This window comes from Ochotona curzoniae, unplaced genomic scaffold, assembly GCF_017591425.1.
Source record: "Ochotona curzoniae isolate NIBS_2020 unplaced genomic scaffold, NIBS_Ocur_1.0 scaffold_4506, whole genome shotgun sequence".
Classification (NCBI taxonomy): domain Eukaryota; kingdom Metazoa; phylum Chordata; class Mammalia; order Lagomorpha; family Ochotonidae; genus Ochotona; species Ochotona curzoniae.
In genome coordinates this window covers 16,368,146-16,391,129 of record NW_024467119.1, presented here as the reverse complement: position 1 = coordinate 16,391,129, position 22,984 = coordinate 16,368,146, and the positions used below count along the sequence as shown (strand labels likewise).

The following is a 22,984-nucleotide window of genomic DNA, read 5'->3' as shown; positions in this document are numbered from 1 at the left end:
ATCTATCAAGATTCAAGCTACCAGTCCACTCCCCAAATGGCTGCAATGGCCAGTGCTGGGCCAGGCCGAAGCGTGGTGTGCCACCCAGGTCTCCCATGTGAGTAACAGGGGCCCAAGCACTTGGGTCATCTTCTACTGTTTTCCCAGGCACATCAGCAGGGAGCTGGACTGACAGTGGAGCAGCTGGGATCTGAGCCAGTACTCATATGCATATTGGCACCTCAGCTGGTGACTTAACTTGCTGGTCCCCACATATTTAATACCAAGATTTAATTGTACATGCCTTTTGAATGCAAGATAAATAAATAAAAATGTTCATATGCTTATCAACTGATTATTAAAAACAAAAAGAAAAAAATCAATTAAAATGAATAGTTTTACATGGCCCTCGCTCAGTACCAGAAGGTGCACCCATTTATCTGATACATTAGGCTGTTGTATGGAGCCTATCTCATAGGACAGGAAAGACTTGCACGCCCACTGCATGTAAAAAGTGGCTGTGGCTTTGCAGAGCGGTACGCGGGTCCTTGGACAGTCTGGTTCTTACAGTGGTTTACTGGCAGCTGATTTGAAATGTGATGTTCCTGAAGTGTGCCAGTGTGCATGCAGAGGACAAGGTGGTGCGGCACGGCAGAGATGGGGAGGCCCTGCTCCCTGCCTCCCGTACCTGTAGCTTGAAGGCAAGTTCGTGCTTGAGGGCCCTGAGGTCGTCCAGTTGCTGCCGCAGGGACACCAGGGCGTCCTGCTTCTCGCACACATCCTTCTCCAGCATTTTCATGGCCAGCTCCATCTCCTGCCTCATGCTGATCTGCAGCTCCAGTTCTTTTTCCACATCCTGTCCCCAAGAGCAAATAAATGCCTTATTCCCTTTCTATGATTAGGTACAACTCTTAACAGCTTAGAGGAAAAGGAAGATGAAGACCCATAGGTCTGAATATTTTAGCAGAATAGCTAAAGCTATCGTTTGCCTACAGAGACAATAATGGTTAGAATCACAGGATAATTACAGTAACCATGTATTCAATAGTGTATGAAAGTAAACTTGCTGGGCCAAAGACACCGCACGTAACATGCACATACTCATTCGTACCTCATTAGGCATAAAGACCACAGATGCCATGTCCTCTACACGACCAACACGCAGTGCTACGGCAGCCAGCGTGAAATGAGGCAGTTACAGCTTTTCTAAATGTGTATGTTATTGATACAGTCATGCGCCCAAGGAAACCAGAAGGTGCTCTGGGTCCCCAGGATAGCACAGTCAACACAATTAACTGAACTTGAGGCTCACTTGACAAGGAACCCCCTTTGGTTTGGATCATCATCCTTATTTTAAAAATTAAGTGAAATGCAGCACCACAGATGGAGGGGCAGAGACAGAGAGAGAGAGAGCTTTCCCAGCCACTGCTTCACTCCCCAAGTGAATGGAACTGCTGGAGATGGGTCAGGTCCACTCCAGGAGCCAGGGGCTTCATCCAGGTTTCCCACACGGGTACAGGGACTCGAGCTCTTGGGTCACTCTGCTGCTGTCCCAGGTGCACCAGCGGAGATCTGGGTGGGAGGTACACTAGCCAGGACCTGAGCCAGATGGGATGTTGGCACTGTCAAGGGTACCCTCTGTTTGGACTACTATTTTTAATTTTTTCCCTTATTTTATATGATGCACATACTCATGTGTGATCATGGTATTCCCCTGTAAAACCTTTTAATATGTTCTTGAACTATCAAAATTCTTTTCAAAAATTTAAAACTTTTTAATTTTTTTTTTAACTTTTTTATAGGCAGATTTACATATAGGTTGAGGGAAGAGAGAGAGAGAGACTATCATCTGCTGGGTCATCCCTCAAATGGCTGCAACGGCTGGGGCTGAGTCAGTCCGAAGCCAGGAGCCTGGAAACCTGTGGGGGTCTCCCATGTGGGGATCAGTGGCCCAAGTGTTTGCACCATGCTCTGCTGTCTTTCAGGCACATTAGCAGGAAGCTGCATCAGAGATGGAGCAGCTGAGACATGAACTGGCACCTCTATGGAAGGCCAGCACTGCAGTCAGAAACTTAACCCACGGGGTGATAGTATCAGCCCTGGACCCATCACAGCCTAAGCAGAGCTTACCAGTCGTAACTGTGTCTCCTCCTTCAAATGCTTTCTGGCTTCACTTAGTGCTTGCCCTTCTGAAGTTCTGTCTTGTTTAGGACCCTTAAAGAAACACGTAGCACAAATTTAAGGATTTAAACAATCTGGATAGAGCACACTGGCATGGCTATTCAACAGGGAAGACACCCCACCCATGCAGGCTTAACATTGTGGAAACATGACCAAGCGACTGAAGGGGTCTGGCAAATTTGAAAAGACCTTAATAGGCAATTTCCTACTACTTTATTTCAAATCAAACCAGGTGGTTGAAACATTAGCCTCAAAAAATCACAGTATTCAATGCAAAATATGAGTTGGACCAACAGTTTACATGGAAACACATTAATTCTCAGAAAACTCCCATCTAGTGTCCTCAACTGCCGAAGGATATCACAGCTGGAAATCAGTAAGCATCAAAAAACTGCTGGCAATTCAGAATTGTTGACCTATCAAAACCACTTGAGCAAGACCCTTGGAGCATGCCCCACATCAGGGACCTGGGATGGGTGGGAGACTGGGTGGGGCTTCTCCCTTTATCTCCCCCTTTACCCCAGATTCAGGAAAAAAACAATGTGGAAATAGTAGTCTTACCCACTTTCCTGTAGCCCTTGAGCCTTTGTGCCATAATTAACTGTGTAAAGATTGTCAAAGATAAAGAAAAAAATGGAAAAAAAAACCCAACCAAACATACAAATAAACAAAACCTGCTGAGCAGTAACACGTGTTTCATGGACCACGCACAGAGAGAACTGCCCCAGGCCCTGCTCAGAGCGTTCTGCTCTTTAGGAACATACGCATTCCTAGGTTAGAACAGATTAGAAAGACGCTGACGCTCTATCAGTCTCATAGTTCCCCAACAGAGCATCTTCACAATTTATTACAGAATTGCCTATGTTGATAATGGTGATCATCAGTTAGCAAAAAGGGCTAAATGTGCTTAATCAAGTCCGCCAAGTAAGAAGCCTTAGAATTGTGTAATAAAAATAAGATTTGCAAAACTTCATTAAAACACACACACACAAAATGTGCCCTTGAAAATGCACTTTTTACCAAAGCTATCAGGCAAATGAGGTGTCACTTCTTATAAAATTTACACACTATACAGAAAGTGCTATACTCAAATATAACAAGTACAACAATTAAAAAAAGTTTTTAAACAGATGTGGGTGGCCGTGAAGGCAGGAGCCATGGTGCAGCAGGGACACAGCCCACTCATAACGGCTGCTGTGCACTCAGCTCTGCACAGCACAGGAAGGCTGCCTGCTACATGTGAGCATCTGCTCCTACGGGTAACACCGCCGCATGCGCCCTCTGAACGTTCTGTGGGTCCGGGGAGGCTAACCTTCCGATTGGATTCCAGTATGTAGGAGCTTTCCTCTTTGACTCGTTCCATTTCTTCTTGTAAAGTAATAATCCTGTTGTTTGCAACTGCGAGCTGTAGAAGAAATTTTAAAGAGAATCATATATTTTTTCTTAATACAGCATAAACTCATGATGTGTTCGGACATTTTGAGGTTTCAGTACTCTTAAAAATAAGAAAAACTGTTTTTTTCTTTTTTTTTTTAAAGATGTATTTATTTATTTGAAAGTCAGATATACAGAGAGGAGAAGAGACAGAGAGAAATCCTCCATCCGATGATTCACTCCCCAAGTGAGTGCAACAGCCGATGCTATGCCGATCTGAAACCAGGATCCAGGAACTTCTTCTGGGTATCCCACACGGGGTGCAGGGTCTCAAAGCTTTAGGTCGTCCTCAACTGCTCTCCCAAGCCACAAGCAGGGAGCTGGATGGAAAGCGGGGCTGCCGGGGTTAGAACCGGCACACATATGGAATCCCAGTGTGTTAAAGGCGAGGACTTTAGCCGCTAGGCCACGCCGCCGGGCCCTGTCTTTTTCTTTTAAAAGAAATATTTATTTTTATTGGAAAGGTGGATCTACAGAATGGAGAGACAGAAAGAAAGATCTTCCATCTGCTAATTCACTTCCCAAGTTGTTGCAATGGTTGGAACTGAGCTAATCCAAAGTCAGGAGCCAGGCGCTTCTTCTGAGTCTCCTCTGAGGGTGCAGGATCTCAGCAGGGTCTCTTTGGACCATCCTTGACTGCTTTCCCAGGCCAAGCAGGGAGCTGGATGGGAAGTGGAGCAGCCAGGATATAAACTACACTCATATAGGATCCTGGTGCATATAAGATAAGCATTTAGCCACTAGGCTATCATGCCGGGTCTGGAAAACACTTTTAACTTAATAAAATGCTCTGTGCTGGTGGTTAAGATGCCAGCCGGGACACTTGCCATCTGAATACCTGGAGTCAAGTCCCATGTGCTCCTAATTCCAGACTCTTGTTTGTATAGCTCCTGGGAGCAGCAGGTGCCTGCTCAAACACTCACACAGGAGACCCGGATTAGATCCTGCCTGCCAGGGTCAGCCGTAGGTCAGACCCTGCTGTTACACAGAACATTAGGGAAGTAAAACAAGATGGGAGCTCCCTGTCACTCAAATAAATAAATAAATAAATAACTTTAAAAACGTTCTTGCAGGGGACTTAGAAGAAATTCTTTCAGAGCAGGCTTAAAAAAAAAATCAAGCAATAACTCTTATTACTGTTTTGAAAATACTTTTAATTCAAGGACATTCTGAGTATCTTGTAGTAATTATATTTAATAAGAATTTATATATATTTCTGGAAATGCTTGGTAAAGAGACGATCTCATGCAAAGGGAATCGCATTATAAATGCTTCATAAAAGCAGTTACAAATGGTTTAAACAGATTAAAGAAACAGACTCAAAGCTCCCACTCTTAAAGTCCCAATTAAGCACTGCAGAGGTTTTTTTTCAGTGTCACCATCTAAAAAGATTATGTTGTGAGGGTAAAATAATGAAAATTTCATTCTGAAGAGAAAAAAATCAGTAAACAGTAGCTCCCTAAGCAGTGCTTTCATTTGATATTATGCTAATCAAATGCATCTCACTGCATATAACTGGAAATAAGAGAAATGCCTTGTTGCCTGGGTAATTTTAAGACTATTTCTTTTAAAAAAGATTTATTTATTTTTATTTGAAAGGCAGAATTTTGCAGAGGAAAAGAGAGACAAAGAAATGTTTGTCTTTCGAGTCACTCCCCAGAGGAGCGCGATGACGTGATCTGAAGCCAGGAGCTCCCTCCAGGTTTCCCATGCGGGTTGCTGGGGCCCAGCGATGTGAGCCATCCTTTGGTGCTCTCCCAGCGCAGAGCAGAGAGCTGGACTGCAAGTGCAGCATCCAGGACGCAAACTGAATGGGATGCGCTTGCAGGTGAAGGATCAGTGTGCTATGCCACTCTGTCAGCCCCTTCAGATTTCACAGCAGAAATGTCTGATCAAAGAAATCTGTAGGTTAGACTTTGCCAAGTGGGGGAGGGGATCTTTATTAATCATGAAGCGATTTTTTACCAGGCTGTTTTTATTTTGGGGCCTTTTCACATATTCATTTGGATCGGATCTTCAGAGTAACTGTGAGGTTGAAAGGGGAAGTAAACACGCTTGCTCAGCCGTGAAGGAACTGGGCCTGCCAAGGTCAAGTGCCTGACTTAGCACATGACATGGGAGCAGGATTACTGGTCTTCTGACCTGGGAGTGGGAGCCTGCGATCTGCAGCACAGAAATCCACGAGTCTGTCTAGCTCTCCACATGAACCATGTCCACTGTATGTACTGAGTGAATAAATGAGGAATAGCATGCTAGATATTAACCGTGTGCTCCAGGTTAACACAGACACTCACACAAAAGAAACCAAGACACTCGATCAACCAGGAAACACGCCCATGTGGTCACACTGGGAAAAGCACACATCTGTGAGAAGTGCACCTCCTCCTCTGGTCAGAAAAAGGGGCTACGCACCACAGTAGGCGTTATCTGAGAGGTCAAGTTCATCATCCTGAAGTTACACAGAGACCACTGGTTCCCTAAGGCACAACAGACAAACTTTACAGGGCAAAAGGCCCAAAGCACTTACCTCCTCTGTCAGCTTAGTGTTGGATTTTTCTAAGGCATCAACTTTTGCCTGAAGGTTGTTTACAGTAGCGCTATCAAGAGAAGAAAAAACACCATGGTCTCCTTTCAAAAATGAAACATAGCCTGTACTTCTCTTTCCGGATACCCACTGCACTCATCCCTTTTTGTCTGAGGTCTGTGATTCCTGACAGACTCCCAGGCTCCAACACACAGCAAAGGGCTGTGTCTCCCTCAACTGCTTCTTTCTTGGGCACTGGAGTTTGTATTTAGTAGTAGTTCAGTGAAATAAAAGACCTACTGCCATGCATAATAACTTTTGAGGTGAATCTATATTTGACAATAACAGGCTATAAGAATTAAGTGTTTATGTGCACCAAAAACTTTTCTGAATAATTTTGTTTGCATTATTTCAGTTACTCATTTCAACACTCCCACATGTTAGATAGTCCTGGTCACAGATGAACAAACCAGGGCTTGGTGAGAGTAAGCAACCTGCTGCTCAGATCCCCATAGCTCATGACAGTCTGCATCAGCTCTTGGCCCCCTGAGAAGGGTACTGAAATCACCCTGAATATGTTAGCTGGAACCAAGACCACCCCAAATGTATACTGATGTTAGATAACCGTACTATGGGTCTTAAATTAAAAATGGCTATCATTCATAACAGAACAATAAATGAGAGAGAACCCAATGTAAAAATGAGAACTACAAGGAAAGAAAGAGATCTGATTCATCTACAAGTGCTAAGGGAATGAGTGGTTGACCTAACCAGTCCTAACACAGTAGGACCAAGAGAACTACTGATTTCAACTGTTGGGTATTTTTATAATTTATTTTTATTTTGTTTGAGAAAGGTATTTTAGGATTCTGAACTGCATGTATTTACCTACTCACTAGAGTAATAAGTAAACACTAATCTGCAATTGTCTTTCACCAAGCACTGAGGGCCCCCAGGAGGGCTGAATGAGATGACCCCTGGCCAAGCCAGTGCAGGACTTCAGCGCGGACTTGGTGAGCACTTTGTGCTTGCTGTTTTAACCCGTTCCTCCCCCCTCAATAAATAAATCCCTAGGAAAGTAAGATTATTCATCCATTACTTTAAATGTCTGTTGAGTTCTTCTACATAGTTCTTCTGGTCTAGAATTGCAGTAATCTGGCCATCTCTAGAGGAAAAAGAAAGAAAATGGAAATTAAATAAGTAACATCAGAAATACCAGGATCCTGCCCACCAACCTCATCTATTGTTATAACAGAAGCAGAAAGCTGTGGCGCAGAGACACTACAGCAGAAGACGGAAGTCAGGAGCCCTCAGCACAGCGATTAGAGAGACTTGGAAGTTTAAAAATGTTTTTTTAAAAATTCATATTAAGTCCTTGTTACAGCTTATAAGTCTGAAGAATTTGCAGATTTTAAGTCTGATGTTGCACTCACAGACATTGAAAGGATAAGCATTTTCTTGTAAGCTAGTAGTCTTTTTCAATTTCACTGGCATTGCATAGCAACAAGTTTGCATTTGTCATGGCAACCGAGGAAGGCTCACTCGGGCTAGTGGTGGTTCTCAAAGGCTATACAGAGCAATCATCCTTAAGTGCTGTTTACATTCACATTGAGTGCTTAGGTTCAGTATTTCTCATGTGAAAAGCCTGGCACCACCAGTGTTCAGATTTTGGAATATTTTCACATAATTTGCCAGCTGAGCAGCCCTAATCTGGAAATCTGAAATTCAAAACTCCAAAATATTTTGAGCAACAGTGTCAGTACTGAAAAAAATCTCAGCTCTTAAAGTAGTGCAGAATTTAAATTTTTGAATTAAGGATGTTCAACTTATATAAACAAACTAGCATAAAATTCATGAATGTATCATTACATGAACAACAGCAGTGTGGAAAAGGGTCACTTCGAAAACCAAGTAAAAGCAGTAACAGGCAAAGCTGAACAGAGTCGGCCCTGTTAGGTGAGGATGGGAAGGTCTTGTTTCGTATGACTACCAGGATAAGTGCCAGAATCCAAATTCAACAGCTGAAGCTGGGAACAGCAGACAGGGAGGAGCCAAGACCAAAACCAACACCAAAGCCACCTGACTGCCCTCCACACTGCTCAGTCCCACGTGGAAGGCGTGCTTCTCATCTCTAATTACCAAGCAAAATCATGACTGTTTTTTAAACGTTCACAATACTTGGATTTGAAAGAATTACTGTAAAGAGTTCCAAGTACGTTTTTAAAAACATAATGCCATTCACATCTTTCATATTGTAAATCTTAAGTAAAACGAGCCTGTAGTCCCTCTGTTCAAGAACATCTCGCCTTCAAACACACCTTTAAGAGGTGGCGAGCTGGATTCCTTTTTGAAGGTTTTTTATTTTGTTTGTCCCCAAAGTACACCGCAGGAAAATGACTCAACTCGGAAGCTTTCAGAGTGTAGCAGTCTGTACAGCTCTCAAGTATTTGGGGCTTGTTAATTAACAAATTATTAATTTATTCAGTAAAACTCATCATCAGAATTCTTACAGCCAGTCTGTTTAAAGCAGTATTCCTGTAAGTTTAACTACAAAGAAAAACATGACTGTATCAGAGAAAAAAAGAAATCTAATTTTTTTGTACCTACCCTTCACTGCCTTTACTGCTGCTCCCATCCTTGAGGTACATGGAAAAATCTATAACGCCAACCTACAGAGAGAATGTTCAGAATTAACATAGAATTAGATGCCTTTTCCAGAGCATACATAATTTATTTAAGTACTCATAAATAATAATATAATCATTACTGTCATCAGAACTTTTTGACAGAAAATGAATGTTTTAGTATAATCAGTAATTGGCAAGGGTTGGAAAGAAGAATCCAGATGAAGCCATCTTAATGAAGACCATCTCCCAACAGCCCACAGAATCCTTAACAAAAAAGGCTAACGTTTCTCTCCCATCTGGTTTATTTCAGGTCCTCTGCTACTGACTCAACATCAGGAATAACTTTAAAATTTTTTAATTTCTTTTTTTAAAAGATTTATTTTATTATTTGTATTGGAAAGGCAAATATACAGAGGGGAGGAAATATAGAGAAATAACTTCCATCTGGATTCACTCCCCAAGTGAGTGCAATGGCCGGTGCTGCGCTGATCTGAAACCAGGAGCCAGGAGCCTCTTCCAGGTCTCCCTCGCGGGTGCAGGGTCCCAAAGCTTTGGGCCGTCCTCAACTGCTTTCCCAGGCCACAAGCAAGGAGCTGGATGGGAAGTGGAGCTGCTGGGATTAGAACTGGCGCCTGTATGAAATCCTGGGCGTTCAAGGTGAGGACTTTAGCCGCTAGGCTATCAAGCTGGGCCCAAACATTTTTAATTTCAAAAACAATGTACAGCCTTCTGTGTAAATGTTTGCAGTTCAAAACAAAACAAAAAAAAAACAGTTAAATAAAAGACAGTCAACAGTCATAACCTCAGCCACCCCAAGTGACACTGCAAGTACTTTTATGTCTATTCTTTCAAACTTCACTGATGAAGATATCTTAAGTTTTTAAGGACTGACATTTAATAATTCAGTTTATATATCTTTAAAAATCTATTGTGGTGAGCCTGGAGCGATAGCCTAGTGGTTAAAGTCCTAGGCTTGTACGCATTGGAATCCCATGTAGGTGACAATTCTAATCCCGGCAACCCCACTTCCCATCCAGCCTGGGAAAGCAGTCAAGGATGGCCCAAAGCCTTGGGACCTATGTGGGAGACCAGAAGAGGCTCCGGGCTCTGGGCTCCCGGCTTCAGATTGGCTCAGCTCAGGCCATTGTGGCCACTTGGGAAGTGAATAAATGGACGAAAGATCTTCTGTCTCTTCTCCTCTCTGTATACCTGACCTTGTAATTAAAAATAAATAAATAAATCTTCAAAAAAAATTTTTTTAAATCCCTGTGGCCTGACAGGTTAAGCCACAATGCAGGATGTGGTGCTAACACTCTGCTTCAGTGTCGGGTCCCAAACTCTAATTGCAACCAACTCCTTGCTAATATGCAAAAGCAGCAACAGATGGCCCCTGCCCCCACGGGGGAGACCCACATGACACACCTGGCTCCTGGATTTGCCCGGACAGCCTCCCAGGTGCTGGAGCTATTTCAAGAGTGAGATCAGCAGGTGGAAGATGACCTTTCTCTGACTTTCTTACTGTAACTCTTTCAAACAAAAACCTCTGCAGTTTCTCCTCTCAGCACTTCTATTAAATAGACAGCTTTCTCAAATTAATTCGAAATTCGAGAGGCAGAGAGAGAGAGCGCGAGCAAGTGAGCGAGCAAATGTCTGCGAGAGCCAGGACTGGGGAGACTGCAGCCAGGACTGGGGAGACCGCAGCCAGGAGCTGGGACTCTGCCAGGGCTCGCACGTGGGTATTGGGAATTCAGGTACTTGAGCCATCACTGCCGTCCCTGTGATGTATATAAATATCCACATGTATGAGAATATGACGGTCAAAATGTTTATGGAATGGAATTAGAAGAGAAGTTCATTTGGTGCAAAAATTCTTAAATATTTGCCTGTTATTTCCAAATATGCATTTTTCATGAGCTTTTATATGAAGGGATTTAAAAATCTTTTTATCTTGCCTTTTAATTCTGTTTTCCACCAACAGTGATAGCACAGTTAAGAGAAGGATTTGAAAATCATTCATAATACATACATAATTCAAGTTGGAAGGAACAGGCTACTTTTAATATTCACAACAAAAGTGAAGCCAAAACTATTTGTGCATTATAATTTTTTCTAATTTTGTCACATAAAAAACTAATCAGTCAAAATTCTGAAGTCATGGGCTTGGCCTGACGCACTGGGGAGCGGGGCTTCCTTCCACACCTGTGAGTCCAGGTCTTCTCCTTTCATGCAGAAGTTGGCATCAATGACATTCAGACCCACCAACAAACCCGCAATTATGGCTCCTTCCTCTTCCATCATGAGGGCATTGGGTTCATAGAATTCACTGCAAGAGAAATACAGAGGTTCTCCGTTATAACACAGCTGCAAAAATCCAATTCTTCATGGTTGAACATGGTCATCTATGATGACGGAAAGTTGAAGACAAAAGCTTCAATAATTACGTAACAGGTGCAAGCAGATGCTGGATGGTCTAGCTGACTTTATATGACACTGAACATACACTATGGAGAGAGAAAGTGGAAGACAGTATTAATACCTGAGAAGCTCCTTCTTATTGATCAACGCTTTCATATACTCTGAAAGTTTCTTTTGCATTAATGCCAAACGAAGCCAGGCTCTTCCTCTGCCTACTGGAGTCCTACAAAGACACACACACCAAACAACTAAACACACGACAGACAGGAGCTACAGAACACACTTACTGCTACTAAGGGTTTTAAGTATAGCAAGCAAACAAGGTCTTCCTACAACCTCACCCAGCTCAGTCCTAGCCAAGGTTGTGTGGGCCTTGGACTCAGCGGTGCGTCTGAAACAACTGAGACCTCATAAATTCAGTACAGATTTTATGTTCAAGCATGCAAACACTAATGTGAGAACATAGGCAACTGAGGTTTCTTTCTGGTTCAAGTTAAAATCTCTTCCTTGGGAAGGTGCCCCCACTCCTCTCAGCTCCCCGGCAGGCTGCAGGGGCCAGGCTCTGATGCTCACCTGACAACGCTTCCGATCTTTGCTCTCAAATACCTTCCTTTTGCTACATCAAACCTGGCATGCCACCTCCCTAGACCACAAATTTACAAGTGCTTAAAAAATAAGAGTAATGCTTGGTATTCCACCAGGCAGATTCTCTAAGATGAATCATTATGGGGCACATTTTTCTTGATATTCGACCAACTAGTTCTCTCATTAACAGCGCCTATTCACAAAACTATGTGTTTTGGATTATTATCAAGTAAGTTCTTGTGGACATCTTTCATCTTTAGTGTCACACTTCAAGGACACATCTGAAAAACAAGAAGAATCCAGACCAAGACTTACTTTAGCCCAGGGAGATCTTTTACACTTGCTGTTATCTCTGCAGCTTCCGGGACAAGCTTTTCTACCAGTTCCAGAGGTCCCCAGAAGGACTTATTTTGTCCAAGGAAAGTTTTTTTAGCTAAGGCAATAAAAACAAAGAAATATTTTAATGTTCTTTATAACATAAATACTTCCTCAGCTCACGCACATGCGCATACACACATCCACATACACACATGTCTCATTTACTGTGTTTTTCAGGTTGTCAAAATCCCAGGTTATTAGTTTTTAAAACTATTCAAGCTGTCAGGATAGATAAGAGTTCATGAAAAAAAATTTTTTTTTCTCTGCATCCAACACTCAATCCTTCCTCTTTAAAAGGAAGACTTTGTGGCCTAGCCTTAAGAAAGAAATTCAAGGGAACAAGAGCACACCCTGCTCTTGGCGGCCGTGCGGGACGTGCGGGAGCAGCACTGAGCTGCGGGAGGAGGCCCGAGACCCAGGGCCCACTGTGCTCCAACTCCCTGCGCATGTCCCTGCAGGCAGGCCTGTTTCCGCCTGTCACATGCAACTATGCTCTTGTATTTGGTTACTTATAATGACCCTTACAACTGTAACATAATATGATCTCCATTTTTTAAAGCTACCATGTCCTTGAATCAGCTACAAGTCCACCCCCTTAGAGGCAGCATTCCAGGGGGTTATTATTATTAACCCAATCCTCTTACACTTGGGTTCCACAAACAATGCTCTCCTCTGGAGTGCGTACTGCTGGGAGGCAGTCTGCGTTCCAAGGCCACAGCCTACCTTTTAAGCCATGTTTCAGACAGTGCTCCATCACCACGAAGAACTGCTGAAGGGGTGCATAGTCAGAGTCCAGAGTCCTCCCTAGGTTCAGAGCTGATTCGATCAAGCCCTTGATGCTCAGCTTGGCCATGTTCATCAGGTTCATGCGTTCGTTAGCCATGAGATAATTAGGATCTGCAGCAGAGGGGAAGCAGGTGAGGTCTGGTTACTGCAAACAGCACATTTTAAAAGTCAGCATGATCTCACTGTGTTCACATTTGCATCGACGCATAAAAGTACTGGTGGGTAAGACTGCTGGTGCCATGCCAGGAAGCAAGGAAGCAGCACTACGTTGCTACCTGCTTTCTTCTTGGCCATGTATTTGCTGTGAAAAAAGAAGATGCCAGTTTCTCTTAAGAATATTCTTGCTAAAACATTAAAGGGTGTTTCTGATCACACTGCAAGCTCTGAGTATAGTACTTTAACATCCTTCTTCTCATGTCAGCCATTAGCCCCTTACCCTGGGGTACTGTCACTACTGTAAAGACTGTACACTGGTCTGTTTCCACTCGGGACTGCCCCCGCTCATTTTCTACAGTTTCTAATGTGCTCTGAGAATAAAGGCAACACGCCCCAAGAGGATAACATGCTCGAACAAACTTTGTTCCAAGTATTTGCACTATTAGTGTTAATACTAACTAGCGCTAGCTTTATTTAAACTTAGTATTAGCTAGGTGTTACACAATACTAGAATAACTCACCAGTATTTAAGACCTGGGATCTAGGGATCTAGTAGGTGGTTCTTAACCCCAAGGAAATGATCTGAAGAAGAACCACATTCTATCTGACATAACGCACGTGCTATGTGACACAACTCAGCCTAGGCACGCACTCACGCACAGTGGGCTTGCCCTATGCTGGGCCCAGTGGACTGTAGCTTACAATTAGTTCACTCACCTCTTACAACATGTTTACATAACCAGTCACCAATAATTGCATGGTTTTACAGATGAAGAGAACAGGAGACTCACAGAGTAAGGTATCAAATGCTCTGTTAACTCACTGTGAAACCTGAGGCAGTGCACATCCTATCCAATGTCTCTAGCGGCCCCTAGGCACAGCCAGCGACCAATGCCAAGTCCAGGCCCCACCTGTGCAGCTCCGGACCACTGCCATCTATTTGCAAATGAATGGATGGCTTGGATTAATGCTGAACCCACTCTCCTCCCTTTCACTTATTACCAACAGCGCAGTATTCGCCCTTCGTTCCAATTCAGCATTCCAAAGCCAGCTTTAAGTGGCAGAATTTGGACCTGGATCTGACCCCAAAACTCCTGCTCTTACATAACCACCCAAGCACCACTCTACCACGAATGAAAAGACCTACACCTCTATAAAGTATTTTACTTATTAGGAAGGCAAAAATTTTAATTAAAAACATTAATCAAACTATGCCTTCATAATACAAATGCACAGCTTACTATAAGACTATTTTATGCTAATTTTCCCAAGTAGTTACCTTCACTAATGTTTCATTTATTTATTTTCACAGTTAAATGAATAGCCAAATAACCCAATTCTAAATTAATCTTGTCCATAAGTTTAAGGACTCATAGATTTACAGTTTCAAACATACACATTTTGCTTGACTGTGGTGCTATTTTTAGTATTTTTAGAGAAGCACTTTATATGAAAATCAGAACTGTACATATTGGTTCTTACAAACAAATATTTTAGGGCTATGCTTCAAATATGACTCATTTTTCATGACAGGTGACTCAGAAAGGACAAGTTAATAGTAATTTCACAAGAAGATAGTGAAATATACAATAAACGTAATGCCCTGAAAACCAGCCGCAAAGAACAATGCTATTAGAAATTAATTTCTTCTATCAGCATTTACTTGTACTTGAGTGCCTTGGGCCTCTTAGTCTCACTGGACCAAAGCAGTAGGGCATGGTGTGGGCACCAATGTTCCTGGCGAGCACCTGGCCTCCCCAGTAACACCTCCAGACAGCAGCAGACTACCACATTTGATTTGGGTAACTTGGCCACTTATAAACATTCACTCTGAGCTTGCACACTGTTAATTGGGGAGCTAAGAAGAAAAGCAAAAACTACTGCTACTCAGAGTAGAGGCCGATTCCGACCCTGAGAGAACTAGTCACACAGGACAGCCAGATCTGGAGTAAGTAGAAACCTGAGCTGAGGCCTTTCCCACATGCAGCGATGGGTTTCCTCGGACCATCTGCGCAGACGTATCTTGTTCTTTGCACAATCAGTAGCAGCGATATTCAGAACATCTAGCTGGAATTAGGGACCCAGGACTACTGAAGGATTATGTTGTGCCTAGGGAATCACATTCCGGATACCTTAAGCCTCACCACAAAGGTCCTACACCTACTAACCCACCTCTAGCCAACACAAACAACTTCGGCACACTCTTGACATTTTGAGCTAAACTTTTTATAGGGGAGATTGTGTCAATGAATTAAGTTTTGCAGCACCCCAATTCTATATCTATTAGATGTCAGTATCATACTTTAGTTGTGATAAAGTTTCCTCAGACATTACCAATGTCCTTGGCAAACAAAATCTGTCCCCTCTCTCATTAGAACTCCTACTGTAAACAAACGAGTCAAACAAACCCCAGGGGAAACTGACTATGGAAAGAGAATCTAAAAGCAAGAATTTGGTGTTGTTAAGTAACATAATAATTAGTGGGTATTACTTGCTATGCTTGTTATTATACTAAATTAATAAAGGAAAAATATCACATGATGATCTCCATAGAAGCAAATGAAGCATTTGACAAAATCCAACATCTTTCACAACACAAACTAGGATGAAAGGGGGATTTGGCAGCTATAAAAACCTACAGTTAGGGGCCAGTGCTGTGGCATAGTAGGTTAAGACTCCCGCTATGGTGCTGGCATCCCATATGGGTGCTGGTTTGGGTACTGGCTGCTCCAAGTCCTGGCTGTTTCACTTCTGATCCAGCTCCCTGCTAGTGTGCTGGGAAAAGCAGTGAAAGATGGCCCAAGTCTTTGTGCCCCTGCACCCACATGGGAGACCCGAAGGAAGCTCCAAGCTCTTGGCTTCCGACCATGCCAGTTTTATCCACTGCAGCCATTTGGGGAGTGAACCAGCAGATAGAGGGAAGATTTCTCTCTGTGTCTCTCCTTGTCTCTCTGCAAATTTCCTTCCAAAGAAAAATAAATCTTAAAAAAAAAACACTAACAGACGAAAACTAACAGACTGAAAGTTTTCAGAAATCAGAAACTAGAAAAGGATATTGACTTTTTTCCTTTTTAAAGTTTGTTTACGTGAAAGGCAGAACAGAGATACGTCTTTCATCTGCTGGTTTGCTTCTCAGTGCCCACAACAGTCAGGACTGGGCCGGCCCACAACAGTCAGGACTGGGCCGGCCCACAACAGCCAGGACTGGGCCGGCCCACAACAGCCAGGACTGGGCCGGCCCACAACAGGAGCCAGCAACTTCATCCAGGTATCCCATGAGGGTGGCAGGCCCCTCGGGATTTGAGCTGCTATTTGCTGCCTCTCAGACCTGTGTCAGTGACTGCCCCAAGTGCATCCACTCTTGCTATTTCTAACCAACACTGTAAGAAGATCTAGCCAGAGAAATTAGTTAAGAAAAGGAATCTATGGCATCCATTTTGCAAAGGAAGAAGTGGAAATATTTGCTAATGACATGGCCTTAGATATTAGAAAAAAAAAAACCCTCAAACTATGGATAAAACAAATATTTGAGACAAAAATACCAATCACCTTAATTTTGTCATTACACATTGTACCCATGAACCAAGTTATCAGGAGTTAGCATAAATGAGGACAAATATTAGATGTCAATTAAACTTTGTATTTCACAAAAGTTACTACTTTAAGTATGCAGCTGAATAGTGGTTAGAATATTCACCAAGCTGTGCATCCAACATCACTTATCTAATCCTAGATTTTCATCATTATAAAAAGGCACCCTGTACTCAATTAGCAGCCACTCCCCATCAACCTTCCTGGCAACCATGAATGTGTTTCTTGTTTCTGCAGAGTTGCCTATGGAATACACACACACACACACACACACACACACACGCACACACACACACACACACACACACACACACCATGGACCAGCTAGTAAATAAATTAAACAAGGTTAAAGGGTACAGGTTCAATTCACAAAAATTAATTCTATATCTGTATATTAGCTTTAATAAACAGTTCAAATGAAATGAAATATAACCACATCAGCAACACGAAAAAGGAATACAATTTTTTTTTTTAAAAAAGAGCAAGATTTATACATCGAAAACTACAAAACATTGTTAAAGGATTTTAAAATGAAAAACGAAATAGATATCCAAAGCTCGGACTTGATATCGCTGAAGTGCAATACTCCTCACATTGACAAATAGATTCAAAAAGCTCCTATTGATTCACCAACTTTACAGAAATTGACAAACTTATTCTAAAATACATATGAAATGCAAGGGACACAGACAACGGAAACAGTCCTAAGAAAGGATAACGTGGCAGGATGCGTACTTCTGGATTTCAAAACTTACAACCCTACAGTGGTCTCGACTATGGCACTTTAAAGTAGAAAGTCCAGAAATAATCTCACACAGAAGGATTTCTGGCTAAGGTGTCAGGATTACCGGTAAGGAACAGGCTTAACTAACAATGGTAGAACTTTCGGTATCAACATGTAGGGAAAAAAATACTCTCAAAATGCATCAGAAATCAAAGCATCAAAAAGTAACACTCTTTGGGAGATAACAGGTGTGGTTACTTCGGAAAACAATCTGGCATTTTTGCAAAAAGTTAGACATAAGAGTTACCATCTTTGTTTTGATACTACCTAAATTTAGGCAGTACATATAATCTGAGAGCTCCTTGATTGCTCAATTTACTTCATAGAAATAATTTCCACAGATGTTACAGGTCCAGACGATGACCCACCCAGCAGGCGAGCTCTGTGACTGGGAATGGGAGCTGGCTGTTTCACACACCCCGAAGGATGGCGGCGGTGGTGGTGGGTCCTCTCCCCTTTATGTCTCACCTGTAAAATGTTGGGTGGGGTTGGGGGGTACCTCCTGTGCTCCTGCCTGTCCTGACTGTACTATATGAAGAATGAACAGCACTTGACACTTTTCCCTGGACTGTTTCTCAGGGTGTCCTTCACATGTGAATCTTAATGAAGTGACAGTGTAAGCCACTCTAAGTCCTGGGCATAGGATCATTACGATTACCATGCTGCCTGTTTACAAAACAACTGTGGTCAGAGACGATCAAATTGTCTCCATGAGGAACTGTAAAGCACCTCAAGTTTAGACAGTCACTGAGGACGGTTAGGCTGAGCTGAAGAGGATCTGTTAGGAAAATGGAAGTGTTCAGAATGAGCAGTTTTTGTCCTGGGCGACTACTACGGTGTGATACAAATGGAGAGAAAAAGAGAACTATTTAGGAAGTGACAGGCAAAATAAGCATTTGGTTTGGATACAGTAAAGGGTACTGATGTGGAAGAGTCCATCCTTAACTACATGGTTGTCCATGCAAGTTCAGAGTTGGACAGTCATCAGCACAGTGACAACAAACATAACAGTGAGAACTAATGCTGCAGGAGGAAGCTGGACAGCTTTGGCTGTTACGGCCCTTGCTTCTTCCTGCCGGACTTAGCCATTAAACCTTTGATTAGAATGTAAATTACAAATGTTATCTCAAAAAAAAAAGTTAAGTATTAAGTTTTAAAAACATGATGCTATCATCGGAGGACATGACTTCAAGAAGGAAGCAAGGTGAGCAGCCCATGTGTGTTAATTATTTTAGGCCGCTGAGACCCATCACAGGAAACGTTTTGCATATACCTGGATAACGGCTAGGGCTCAGGCATATATATACCAGAGAGGCACTACAGGAAAATTCGGCACCTTTTATATGCTTTAGTTAATTAGTTACCTGATTTATTAGGGAGAAAAATAACCTTTCCACTTGTTCGTCTATTTCCTGAACGCCCACGAAGACCAGGCTGCCCATCCCAAAGCTGGGACATGGGAATTCAATTTAGGCTTCCCTAGAAGTTGTCAGGGACTCAGTCACTTCAGCCAACACCGCTGCCTACCATGCACAGGAAGCAGGAGTGACGAGCCAGGCCCGGGAATCCAACCCAGGCTCTCGGATGTGGGACACGGGTGTCTGACCTGACATTTGAACCTCTTGGCTAAATACCTGCCTTGGCAGTATCTCTGCAATTGAACCACACAATCTCTTAGCAGGTCATGCAACTGATAAGGTTATGTACTGTTGCGTAGAACATTTGTTTTGGATATGAACAAATAAATGACATATACTCTGAATTCTGATGGAAATACATTTTTAGAGCATACTTGGTCAAGTGTATTTGAAGAACTTAGGTGGAGTGGCTAAGAATCTATGTAGCTAGTCTGGGAGAGTTTGTAGAAGACTCAAATTCATCAACAGTTGTGCAGCCTTGGAAAATTTTTCTCTTCCTCCACCTGCTATATGTTTATTTTGAGGTAACTCAGAAATAGTATTCAGATAACAAACGCATTTAACCCAAACCCTCCACAGGCAGGCAGTCTCAAAATGATACATGATATAGAAGTATGTTGAGTACAGTCAACACACAGCATTTTCACAAGGGTCACTCCGACTGACGCTTTTAAAAGATTTTTTTTAATTACTTATTTTTATTGGAAAAGCAGATGAGATTTTACAGAGAGAAGGAGAGACAGAAAGTGGAGGATGGCTCAAATTCTTGCTGCACCCTTGTGGGAGACCCAGAAGCTGCTGGCTCCTGGCTTCTGATTGGCTCAGCTTCAGCCATTACGTCTGTTTGGGGAGTAAACCAGCAATTAGAAGATTTCTCTATCCATAACTTTCCAATAAAAATGAATACAGATATACAGAGAGAGGAGAGGCAGAGAGGAAGATCTTACATCCACTGATTCCCCAAGTGGCCGCAACAGCTGGAGCTGAGCTTATCTGAAGCCAGGAGCCAGGAACCTTCTCTAGGTCTCCAATGCTGGTGCAGGGTCCCAAGGCTTTTGGGCTGACCTCGACTGATTTCCCAGGCCATCAGGCAGGGAGCTGGAATAGAACCGGTGCCCATGGGATCCTGGTGCAAGGAAGGCAAGGACTTTAGCCGCTAGGCTACTGTGCTGGGCCCAACAAATCTTTTTAAAAATTGCTAGCTATTATATTATGATCCTCCATTAATATAATGTTTTAATAAACTTTATGTGAACGACTAAGTAAGTGGTATAGTTTCAGAAGCTCAGAATAATCTCTAGATAATTCCTTCTGTCTTCCAACATGGTGGAAGTTTTAACACAAAAGAAGTGCCAAAAAGCCAATCAGCGATCTCAGGGAGGAACTGGCAAACCCCAGCAGTGTCTGACCACTGCAGTTCTCAGGAGCTGTGGGACAGAGGCTGCATGTTCACAGGACCTGCTTGCCAGGCGTGTAGTGAGCGCTGCTGTGAACTCACTGCTTACATCTCATTATTTGATTTAATCTTCATATGTTTACAGAAAGTTTCGATATTGTAAAAATTAAGCAATAAATTTTAAAAAATATATACTACCATACAAATGTGCAGTTTATTGGAGTTTGTTGTTCTTTTTTTTTTAAGATTTATTTATTTTTTATTACAAAATCAAATATACAGAGAGGAGGAGAGACAGAGGGGAAGATTTTCCGTCTGATGATTCACTCCCCAAGTGACCTCAGGCCACAAGTGGGGAGCTGGATGGGAAGTGGAGCTGCCGGGATTAGAACTGGCACCCATATGGGATCTTGGAGCATTCAAGGCGAGGACTTTAGCCAGTAGGCCATGGTGCTGGGGCCCTGGAGTTTGTTGTTCTAAAACACAGCTTTGCCAGGGGTCAAAAGCCTGTTCTGGGAACAGCGCTATGGCTCAATGGCTTGAGCCACCAGCTGCAGGGTCAGCATCCCACATGGGTGCAGTTTCAAGTCCTGGCGGCTCCACGTTTCACCCAGCTCCCTGCTAGTGTACCTGGGAAAGCAGAGAACAGCTTCAACTGCTTGGGCCCCTGCACCCACACGGGAGACCTGCAGAAGCTCTGGGCTCCTGGCTTTGGCCTGGCCCAGCCCTGGGTGCTGGGGCCTTTTGGGAGTGAACCAGTAGGTGTAAGACCTCTCTCTCTGTCTCCTTGTAACTCTGCCTTTCAAATAAATATACACTTTTTTTAAAGGCAGAATTAACAAATTTAGTAAAAAATCGACTTAGTCAACTGAACTGTCACACCCCATATAAAGATCTCAGAAATACAATGCAGACAACTCAGTAAGGAAGGTATTCTGAAAAAAAAAAAAAGAAAAAAAAAAAAAAAAAAAGAATCGAAGCCTACCTGCATCCTTAGCTTTGTTACATCAGCAGATCTGAGCCCATGAGGCGCCTCCCCAGGCCCCATGCCAGGAAAAACAAACTGGAAAAGCAGAGGCTGACTCTCGCAGTGCACTTGATTTTGTAATTATACTTTCCCCTAACTTGAATTTCAGGGAAGAGCACTTTAAGAAGGCCACAGATTAGGCGTGGCCTAGCGGCTAAAGTCCCTGCCTTGAACACACCAGGATCCCATATGGGCGCTGGTTCTAATCCCGGCAGCTCCACTTCCCATCCAGCTCCCTGCTTGTGGCCTGGGAAAGCAGTCGAGGACAGCCCAAAGCTTTGGGACCCTGCACCCACGTGGGAGACCTGGAGGAAGTTCCTGGATCCTGGCTTCAGATCAGCATAGCATCGGCCATTGCGCTCACTTGGGGAGTGAATCACCGGATAGAAGATCTTCCTCTGTCTCTCCTCCTCTCTGTATATCTAACTTTGTAATAAAAATAAATAAGTCTTAAAAAAAAAAAAGGAAGGCCACAGATTCTGGGTAGTGTTTTTGTTACATAGCTTATGAAAGGAGTAAAAGAATAAAACCTGATCATGCCTAGCAAATGATAATTGTAACAGTGGACACCACTGACTGAAGGAATAAACACCCTCCTCCTTTGTTCTTGTCTATGAACCGTCATTCACTAGACAACACTGATTCATTTTTTCATTAAATTATATACAATCAATCATATTAAAAACAGAATCAAAGACAGCACTGCATGTGGTTGGGCCATAGGAAAAGAGACTGTCGGGCTTTCCTGGACAGAAAAGAGTACCTTGGCTTTGTTTGGTGTGGCCAGATTGACAGAGGAGGCTAGTGTCCCAGGTCTGATAAATTCAAAGCAATTTTTGCTCTCAGGAGATTGTTGGCGTGGGGAGGAGGGGAACGGGGCACATGAAAAGTACAGAACAAATGCAAAGCCTTAAGCTCCCTGTTGCACAAGCATGAAGTGAATGGCAAACTGCATGTGGACCAATCGTGCCATGAGCTTCGTGAAGCCCCTGGCTACCTGTAAAGGCTGGGTAGGTGGCACAGGTGGAGGGTGGGAACTCTCTGCACATGATGTCATATAAGGCAGGCTCAGCAGAGGCAGTGCAGAAGCACTCGTGGCAGGCTGGGGAGCGCACAGAGGCTGCCAGGACAAAGTGGGAAACACAAGAGATACAGCAGAGTGGAGTCAACCCTCAAGTTTTTAATCTTCGGTATAAGATATGTAAATAGCCCCAATTTCCTGTAGCTCTGTGCTAGAATTACAGAAGGGAAAATGACTGGCTTGGGCAAACTTCGTACCTTATAGATGACCAAGAGAGTTACTCTTCACAGAAATTCCACAAGGAAGGAAGGTTAACACATGACAAAACCGAAGGTGTTTAATGTGATGAAAATCCACAAGATATGGCAATGCTACAGACCAGACACTAGACAACAGCGAGGCTGTGTATGACTGCTGTGAAATTCACAGAAATGCACACATGTATTTTTATGTGAGTGATGACATTTATTCTTTTCCCAACAAGCAAATGAAAAACAGCCACAGAAAAATGGTCCGACCTTCGTATAATGTCCCTTTTAAACACGTTAACAAATATCTCAAAAGTGCAGTGAAAACACATATTAATGCTATTTCACTGAGAATCACAAGCATACAGATTTCCAATTATGCCATGAGAAATAAAACCTAAAGCCGACACTCCCTCTTAATGGAGAACAATTAA

The 22,984-nt window shown here is 42.9% G+C and overlaps 1 protein-coding gene across 8 annotated transcripts in view; it reads right to left on the bottom strand.

The window, feature by feature from the left end:
• Positions 1–22,984, bottom strand: part of RUFY3 (RUN and FYVE domain containing 3) — a 76,422-nt gene that overhangs the window by 14,762 nt on the left and 38,676 nt on the right. For all 8 annotated transcript variants that reach the window (XR_005882392.1, XM_040967330.1, XM_040967333.1 and 5 more), the window contains 10 exons: positions 12,847–13,020; positions 12,061–12,178; positions 11,282–11,383; positions 10,945–11,068; positions 8,726–8,787; positions 7,218–7,283; positions 6,122–6,191; positions 3,473–3,565; positions 2,110–2,193; positions 668–835 (listed from right to left, as the gene is read on the bottom strand). Coding sequence is in view for 7 of the 8 variants with exons in the window: in XM_040967330.1 (XP_040823264.1) it covers positions 668–835; positions 2,110–2,193; positions 3,473–3,565; positions 6,122–6,191; positions 7,218–7,283; positions 8,726–8,787; positions 10,945–11,068; positions 11,282–11,383; positions 12,061–12,178; positions 12,847–13,020 (1,061 nt within the window). In the remaining variant the exon portion in view is untranslated. The remainder of the gene's footprint in view (positions 1–667; positions 836–2,109; positions 2,194–3,472; positions 3,566–6,121; positions 6,192–7,217; positions 7,284–8,725; positions 8,788–10,944; positions 11,069–11,281; positions 11,384–12,060; positions 12,179–12,846; positions 13,021–22,984) is intronic.